Source organism: Pundamilia nyererei, unplaced genomic scaffold (assembly GCF_000239375.1).
Source record: "Pundamilia nyererei isolate P.nyererei 1_Seehausen unplaced genomic scaffold, PunNye1.0 scaffold00143, whole genome shotgun sequence".
NCBI classification, from domain to species: domain Eukaryota; kingdom Metazoa; phylum Chordata; class Actinopteri; order Cichliformes; family Cichlidae; genus Pundamilia; species Pundamilia nyererei.
In genome coordinates, this window is record NW_005187544.1 from 623,435 (window position 1) to 633,219 (window position 9,785).

The window sequence follows — 9,785 nt, forward strand, 5'->3', positions numbered from 1 at the left end:
TAAAGTTAAACCTTCTCTTTTTAAATTTCGATGCACTCTGTAAAATTTGTAAAACATAGGCCGGCTGTTTTTGTGTGACTTGATTTTTGTTATATTTTATATCTTCTCTACATATTTACAGGGATTTTAGTTCAGAAAACACATGCTTTTCTTGCTTAGATGGAACTGCAAGGGGAAAGCTTTTTTGCATTGCACAGAATAACTTCTGCACAATGAATTCTCTGTACTACATATATGTTTTTATGTTTTTATATATAGTGCAGTGAAGTGTATATGTCTTTATCATGCCAAAGTGCAAAACGTGTAGTGACAAAACACTGTCGATTAATAAAATCAATTAATCAAGTGGGGAGAAAAAAAATCCATATGATTTTTTTAACTAATGACACTGACCAGTAACAAGGTCACTTTAGGCATCCTAAAGTATTCATGGATATATTATCATTTGGACCACAGAACACAGTGGAGATGATTTCCCATTGAAATGCATGGCAACAAATGAATGTAAGGTCAGCAAAAAGACAAAAGACACATTTTTTCACTACTGTTAACATTATTAGACGCCGCAACATCTGATGGCAACAGTCGGCTTTAATGATGGAGCTTCACTCACATTTCTCCCTCACAGACGCACCATATATATCACTGAACCCTCCATCTTGATTAGACAGTGCCTTTCTAATTGAGCTAATCCCCCACTTCAGTTTGAGCGCTGTCCCCTGAGGTCTGACCCTCCACTCTGGCTGCCTCCTGCTCTCACTGTCTCAGCTCTCAGCTTAAAACTCCCATCCCCTCTGAGGCTCATGTGGACTTTAAAGCTGTTTATTGAGAGACAATGGGCAGCAGATTGTGCTGTCAGGCTCCATTAATTACCATCATTAGCATCACACTCCAGAGTCTGTGGAACTCGGGCCTTAAGCCTTAAGCCGTGTTGGTGTACAGATTGTGTGTGTGTGTGTGTCTGTATGTGACGTGTATATGCAGGCATGCATGTATGCGCTTTTTATTTGTCTTAATTGGTTGTATCACTTGTTTTATTTGCTTCAAAGAAATATACATTTCAGAAAATACACACACACACAAAATCTTAACTATAATTAGATATGTTCATTTTAGTTTGGTGTTCAGGGGTTCAATCATATGTCAGCAGTTAACACTTTGAAATGAAACTTTTAAAACATTGTATTTTCTACAGAAGATTACTTTTTACGATATTTAAATTGCACTCTGAAGCTGAAGTGTTGGCAGACTTCAGATAAGTTCAGTTTGATGTAAGCATTGCAGATGTTTTATGTGACACCTGCAGGCTCAAACAGTTATATTATATCTCATTTTGAACACAAATAAAATGTATATGAGGTGAAAACTGTAGTTTCCTAACTGCATAAGCCAAAAAAGTCTTTAAATATTTCTGGCCAACCAAATTTTCTACCTTCATCTAAAGTCAAAATAAAAAATTGAGAATTTGGGTATTAATTTAAGTACTGACATCAATGGCTAGGGGCCATGATATAACATAGAGCATAATAAATCATGATGCTTACCCATCAACTATTGTAAAAGTTAGTTTTGCACAACAATGTTTTTGTTAACATTGCATAACAAACCTGTTATGCACTGTTGGGTAAATGCTATAACTGTAAAGTAAAACAAACAACTGACGGAAAACCAACTCTTTATGATCCATATGTCCTTTTAGAGACTAATCAATGGTCAAATGCAATTGACCACTGACCACCATTGGTATTTTCACCTCCAACGGCGGAGTTCTAAAAGGAAATTGAACCACGTATCTGCCACGCACCCACCGAGGCATAAGCCTTCTTACTCCAACTTCCTGTCTGATCAATGTGAGAGACAATGACTCAACAGGTGCGACAGACAGGAGCCCAGCAGCAGCTTTCTTCCCTGCCGCTAGCTCCAATTAGCACCCGTGGCTAAGGAACAAAGAGGCGACATTTCATTTCAGCAGAGTGCCAGTTTAAGGCCTCTTCTCTCAACCTCAGCCTCTTTTCTTTCTGTCTCTTACTGCTGACATCTTTAAAGGATCATCCCTGGCTCCATCATATTCTATTAGATTGGGTCGATGCCTTGTGTTCAAAGTGGCAGGAGTGTTAAAAACATGGGGTGTTGATGAATTCATTGCATGTGACTGGACTTGCTTTCTTTGTGTGGAGGTTTTGACTAATGAAACCCCCTGAAGATCTGATAAAAGGCAAAGACATTTTTTAAGGTTTGGTCCAACTCTGGAACCACGCTGGATTTCTTCACCATAGACTAAAGTGTTGCTTTTCCCTACAACTTCCACTTTTTGGAGAAGAGACCTGGTGTATTATATTTCAGTTACAATTTTTCCCCCTGATTCACAGCACTTGCTGTGTAAATACCTTTGACCAATGTAAGAATACACGTAGTGGAGAGCTAGTTTAGCTTTGATGGGTTGAACAGGTGACCCATATGCTACAAGGCTAATGCAGAGCCTTATAGGTTCAAATCGACCCCAAGGCCCTTTACTGCATATCTTCCCCCTGCCGCTCTTCTTCTGTCTTAACCTCCTAAGACCTGAACTCTTTCTTGGCATGCATTTTTAATTTCTCTTTACTATTTTGGCTGATTGGGAGCTGATGAATGTAAAAACAAAGAATTACCTGATTTTTTTTTAACCTGATTTTTGTTTCTGAGAAAAATGAGATCCATTTTTGAGGACAAATGAGGACATTTGTTTAAAATTTTGATAGAACAGTGGCAGTATAATGTCCTTGTAAGTGGATATCAGGCCCTTGTAGAGCAAAATTTTGTATTTTGGTATAGACAACCCAAAATGTGATGTCCACATATGTGGACGCCAGGTCCTAGGAGGTGAAGGTTTCTTTTAACCTAATTTTCCTCTAAAGCACTGGCACGACATGAGGTTGAACATTTTGTAAGCATATTTTCTATGTAACTTTCTATGCTTTTCAACAGCATGAGCTACTCTGACTGAGCGATTACAAGTGTGTTCAGGGATGGTGGGAGTGTCTAAGTGTTTCAAGAATCCCTCTTTGACTCTGAACTGCAACAAAACAATCTCATGTGTTTTACAATCGGGTGTAAAGTCTGGAATAACTTTTCCACTGGGATTGATCAGAGAGAAATCCAAAAAGTGGATGAGTTTAAATATCTGGGTGTCATCTTAGGTTCCCATCTTAATTTTAAAACTTTTAAAACAGGAAAGATATCCAGAACCATTAAGATCAACATAAACTGTTCCCGTTGTATAATGCAACAATGGTCTTGTCATAGAGTTAGTGAGCAGAATGATTCTAAAAGCCAGCAGTAACAAGAAGAGTAGCTCATGGAGACCGCAAACTAACAAAAGAAAACATCATTTGGTCAATCCTCATTCTCACTCAAAGGTCCTCAGATTATTGGAACAGTTTACCATCTGCAATAAAAAATGTTTAACAGATCCTAGAGTTTTTAATTCCCAGGTGAAACAATAGCTAAAACAAAAACAAATCTCTGGACACTGATGTAAACCAGCCTGCTTTGCTGTGGCTGAATAACATGATACATCGCCATGTATCCCCCGTTATTAGGTATAGTAACTCTGAGTGTGTGTGTGTGTGTGTGTGTGTGCGTGCATGTATTTGTGGACAGATTAGTTTTATTTCTGCTGTATTTTTTTTAAAAAAAGTCCAAACACAGACTGGGTTTTCTAGCCTTTAGCTAGAAGACCTTTGTGGAACTCGGGCCACAAACGGTTGGATTGTTTTATCATATAACATTGTCTTATGTGCTGTCCTTAATTAAATAAACTTAACTAACTAACTAGCCGCAGACCAGTCCTTGTTCAGTACATAAAGCAGCAAAAATGGATACATGAGCATCAGAACTGGACCATGGAGCAAAAGAAGGTGGTGGCCTGGTCTGATGAATCATGTTTTCTCTAATGTCATGTGGATGGCCGCTTGCATGTGTGTCACTTAACTGGGAAACGCCTGGCACCAGGACGCACAATGGGAAGAAGGCATGTTGGCAGAGGCAGGGTGTTGCTTTGGGCAATGTTCTGCTGGGATACCTTGGGTACTGCTATCCATGTGGATGTACTTTGACACGTTGCACCTACCTAAGTCCTGCAGAGCATCTACACCCTTTCATGGAAATGATATTCCTGCCCTTGGCTGTGGCCTCTTTCAGCAGGATACTTCCCTCTGCTACACAGCAAAAATATGATGCTGATGCGATTAACATCAGCATCAACTAATTAACATTAGTTCACCAAGAGCTTGAAAACGTTGAATGTCACACCCTTAAACTGTACACCTCCAGTTTCTCCAGCATAAACCGCTTTACTGTGCGGGGCAATGCAAAGACACACTTTTGTCGCAAAACCAACAACAACAAACACACACACACACTCACACACACACACACACACACACACACACACACACACACACACACAAAAGCACGTCATGGTATAGGAGATATACAGATTGTGCACAAACTAACAGCTGGATGCATTACAAATCGCTAGAGCGCATGCGCATGCGCTGTCCGTAAAGCGTTGTCTGCGGTGGAGCTGAGCGAGGCGTGTTTATAGCGTCCCTTTGGTTTGCTTATATATCATGCTACAGTTTAATACAAACATAAAGTTAGCAGTCTGCTGTGAGTTGGTTTCGTGTATTAACCAGCGGCACGCTGTCGTTTCAGATTTCTTCCTCGGCCTATCAACGAAGCAGGAAGACATCCGTTTGTGTAACTATGAAGCAACCAGGAAGTGTTGCAGCACTTTAATCGTTGCTATCAGCGATGCCTGTTATTAAACTGCTGTGCACCACCCTGGGGAAGACGTTAGGATTTTTCACTGTCCTGGTTGTTTTCATCGCAGCGACCTTAAATTATTTCGAAGATTCCGAAACGGTTAAATACACGAGGTAATGACACGCACTCGTCTTTGTTAACGTTACCGAATTTATACTCAAAACCGAGCTGTACATACATGGTAAATATACCACTGTCAGATCGGTCAAGCCAAACTCCATTTGGGAGTAGATGAATTTAAAGTGATCTTTCCTCTTGGTAGTCGCAGTCCCCTTAACACCGATTTCTGAATTCCGTAAATTTAGCACAAATAATCATAACTGGTAGTCACTATTAACCAGTATTTAATACTTTGTTTCACCCTCGATTATAGCTGTCCACCGAGGTGCTAAACGGTACTGTTCAGATTTACATGTGCATTAAACGCGTGATATTTACATGACTCTGTTGTTAACAGTATGGCTGAGGACATCAAGACCCTAGAGGAAAACTTCAGGCAGCAGAACAAAAGCTGTTTCATCCTAGGCGCTTCAGGGGAAACTGGCAAGCTGTTGCTTCAAGAGCTGCTGGAGCATAATATCTTCTCTAAGATTACTCTTATTGGAAGGAGGCAGCTCACCTTTGAGGGCAAAACTTATGAAAACCTGGTTAGTGGGCTGATCAGTTGACCAAACCTGCAATAATAAGGCCCGTAAATTTTTTTTTCTTAAGCACTGTTTTCTGTGGCCCCAGGTCCAAGAGGTGGTCGACTTTGAGAAGCTTGATGATTATGCTGCTGCCTTCCAGGGCCATGATGTTGGATACTGCTGTCTGGGAACAACCAGAGCTAAAGCAGGAGCTGTGAGTGGTCTCAATCCAACACGGGAACTTGACAACCAAATGATAAGATTTTACTGTTTCACTGTGGCTGTCGGCCATAACCAAACCTTAGTTTGTGAACAGTAACTATGACTCAACAGTAACAATAACTGAGCCGTTTCACCCACATTAATTTGGCTAACATTTCCATTAACACAGCTAATAAATTGACAAGGCTCATGGGCTGTTTTATAGACACTAGCTTATTTTGTAATATCTTTTATGCCACTAAGTTATAAAACATTGCTTTGAGGTAATTTAGAAGCAGCAATGTTATTACATATCATGTCTCTCAGAGCACTTCTAAATCATGGAGGTATTATTTGGCTACAATGACTTATTTAAGAGCTCCTAATGAAAAATACTTACCCATATTATACATATGGAAATGATATACATCAGTGACAATCACCAAAGTTAAAATGTAAAAAATGTTGGTCTTTTTTGGGGGTCCTATTTCATTAACTGCATTCTTCTGTTTCAGGAAGGATTTGTCAGAGTTGATCATGACTATGTTCTAAAATCAGCTGAGCTCGCCAAGGCTGGAGGCTGTACACAGTTCCACCTGGAGTCTTCCAGGGGAGCAGATAAAAAAAGCGGCTTCCTTTACCTCAAAGTCAAAGTATGTTATTGACTTAACATCCTGAAATTTCCTTAGCTAAACTTTCTTGGAGTCCTAAAATTAATGACTGTTCTTCCAGGGACAAGTAGAGGCAGACATCGAGGCCCTTGGTTTTGACAGATTCGCCATTTACAGACCAGGGTGAGTGATCTCACTTAGAGCCTCTTTTCAAAAAGAAGCAAGACGCTGTGTAAAAAATGTAAACAGGAGCAGGATGGAGTGCTTTTTAAACCATAAATTTATTTGAAAATAGCACATAGCCCCCCAAAATTACACGAGTCATCACAAAACAAACCCTCTTTCTTAGAAACTAGATTGTACTGGCTGTTACAGAGCCTGTAAATATACACTCACAAGACATTTTATTAGGTACATTTAACTGCTCAACTTAGCATCAGAATGAGGACGAAAGGTAAATTGAGTATGAACATGGCTGTTTGTACAAACTCGTCTGAGTATTTCAGAAACTGAGGTCTTAGTTCACACAAGCTCACCAAAGCTGGATAATGGAAGATGGGGAAAAATTAGTCTTTATTTCTACTGTGACATTTTTCATCGCATAAACAAGATGAAATCATGGACCCTTCCTGCCTTGTATTAAAAAATAATAACTAAAGGTCTAAAGGCCAAAGCGAGTACAACCAGGTATCAGCGAGGTATACCCAGTAAATAGGCTGCTGCAAATTACATGAATTGAAGGGATGAGGAACACCTACCTAGAAAATATACAGGGCTGTGGCTGCATAGAGTTGATTAGAACAATAAAAAAGTAAAATCTGGGATGATCATTCTCTAAAAGAAGAGTCGTGTGTGACTTCTGCTAATGTGGCAACAACTTAGGGAAACTCACAATGAACATGGCACAGTGTGACTTTTCTGTAATTAAACTCTTGTAAAATCATTCTTCTGAAGTTGAAGTGGCATTTCATCAGTCAGTGTGATCTAACCAAATACAATCTCTCAGTCTCACCTTTTGTACTTCTCCTCCACAGGGTTTTGTTGGTGGATAGGCAGGAGAGTCGTCCCGCTGAGTGGATGGCGAGGAAGTTCTTTAGCGCCATTTCTGCTGTGGGATATAGATCCATGTCTGTCCCAATCCAAGAGGTGGCCAAAGCAATGGTGTCAAACACTGTGCTTCAGCCCGAGCAGAAGACGGAGATCCTGGAGAATAAAGACATCGCCACTCTGGGGAAAAGTGCAGGGAAATAAGAGAACAGGAAATTTACAGGGGTGGGAAAAAACATGTTCAGTTTGCACTCAAACTTTCAGAGAGACACATAAACCTTTACATTTGACAGGAGACACCTGTGATGCTGTGAATAACCTAAGTGGGTGGTTATCTATAATTCATCTGTATTTAAAAAAAATCATCTGTGTTTAAAAAATATTTGGGGTATCTCTATATTTTCAAGTCCTATAAACTTGTAAGAAATTGAAGCCAAGTAACTTTCCAAAAGTATAAAAAACTCAAAGGTGTGTATGAGAAGTTGCTTAAAGATAAATATTAACTTTAGTTTCTTTTTTATTTAAGGAAATGTCATCATATTTCAGGGTTATTATATCCTCGAATGCCCATCAAACCAACATCATGGCGTTTTGCAGTTGTCAGAAATCCAAAGGTTTTTGTCTTTAAAGAAGTGAAAAAGAGGTAGTAGTGCCAGGCCTTTCAGTCTTCATCATTTGTGCTCCAACATATTAACCACTGCCTTAAAGTAAACGTTTACTGAACACTAGATTGAGATAATGACATTTAACCTGTTCATTAAATTATAATACAAATGTAACTATGTGTGTTTAATTCAGGGAAATGTTTCCATATCTGCAGGATCAATGTATGGATCAATGTAAAGATATCTTGTGTGCATAGGTTTTACTTTGCACACACCAAGATCCCAATGTGTGATGCATGTATTACAATTTCTGTACTGGAGGTGCTGCATAATTGTCATATTTACAATAAATGTACTCATGACAGTTTATACAACACATCTCATTTACCTGCTCTCTCAGTTTTTTCTAATTTCTTTCTAATATTAGTAGATGACCTGCTCTACTTCATGAGCCACAGTGACCCCCAGGCAAAAACTGCTTATTAAAAACAAATGATCCGCAAATTGATTTCATGTAATGAATCCACAAAACTCTTTGTGTGCTTTTGTACAACTCCAGGGTTTCTCCACACCTCTATTATTAGTGCAGTGTATTTTCCAAGAAACAGAAAGGTAAAATCTGTGTTTGTTCTTTTTCCTGCATTTTTTTATAGACATTTTCTTTTTGCCGCATAATAAATGTCATAGTCTTGATTTTAACAGTACAATGCAATATCACATGTTTATTTTTATATGTAAAGTGATCTTTAACAGATATATTTTGCATACTGAATTTTGTACACCCATTTCACAAGTGTTAGAATTGAAAGTTGCAGATTTATTTGAAGTTGATAAAGCAGGCGATACCCCCACTTCCCTTTTTAAGAGACACTAACTTCATTTGAACATGTGGCGGTGTCACTGTCACGTCTTAGGTCTATCTCAGTTTTCGGTTTTGCCTCCTCGTTATTTCGTTTTGATGGACTTCAAGCTAAATGCAAATCCAGTGAAACGCTTTTCCTCTTTGTTGCAGCAGCGCCCTCTTGTGACTAAATGCTGTAATACATCTTACAGACAAGGATTTGTTCACTAGAAATATTTGTTGGGATCAGCAGTCGGTGGTCGGTATACATTTTGGTCACAGAAACACAGATGAATACTTTGACATTATTGGCAGCTGAATTAAATTTAGACCGTTTTAGAGTCTTGCTGTTGTGTGCTTTGGCTCACTGTCACATTTGATATGTAATAACTTCAATGTGTACTCAGTATTTTGCTTTTTATATTAATTCCCATAAAGACTTGAATGTTGGGTATTTCTCTTCCTTTCTTTTAATCTAAAAAACTGCAGTATGACTACTGCACAAGTGTGCCTTTTAACAAACCACCAAAATGACTAAAATTAGCCACAATTGAGAAACATTCATTAATCCCTCCTGCACTTTTGTGTGTGTTGCCATCATGACCCTGAAGTAATTAGTCCATAATGACAAACACATGCATCTCTCTATAAACGTTTGGAGTTCAGAATATGTTTATGGGTCTTAAAAGCCTGTTTCATCAGGTTGCTTCCAGCCTAATTTACTCATATGGTGGTGTAAGGTGGTGCTGCTTTTTCTATGCTTCTAGGCCAAATGGGAGTCTAAATACACAGTTTCATATTCTTTTAGAGGCTAAATGTGACTGGACAAAACAACAATCATAATTTAGTTTTCATTTTTAATAGCTCATCTGGACATCACCAGCTGGCAAAATCCCATCACCACCTCCTCGCGGTGCCAGCTGGAAACAACGACCCTCGGGAAGTTGGCTAACGGTGAGGGTCCTCGACGTCAGGTGGAGTGACGCGCCGGTCGATGTATTCCACAGTCACATCCCATGCAATGACGTCTCAAAAAGCTAGGGCGTCC

At 39.2% G+C, this 9,785-nt stretch overlaps 1 protein-coding gene across 1 annotated transcript; it reads left to right on the plus strand.

Annotated features, from left to right (window-relative positions):
• Positions 1–4,516: 4,516 nt before the first annotated feature.
• htatip2 (HIV-1 Tat interactive protein 2) lies at positions 4,517–8,413 on the plus strand. The gene is made up of 7 exons (XM_005744399.2): positions 4,517–4,595; positions 4,696–4,919; positions 5,264–5,453; positions 5,539–5,646; positions 6,149–6,286; positions 6,366–6,427; positions 7,279–8,413. Exons 2-7 carry the CDS (start codon positions 4,795–4,797, stop codon positions 7,493–7,495), a joined length of 840 nt encoding a protein of 279 aa, XP_005744456.1. The 5' UTR covers positions 4,517–4,595; positions 4,696–4,794; the 3' UTR covers positions 7,496–8,413.
• Positions 8,414–9,785: the final 1,372 nt, after the last annotated feature.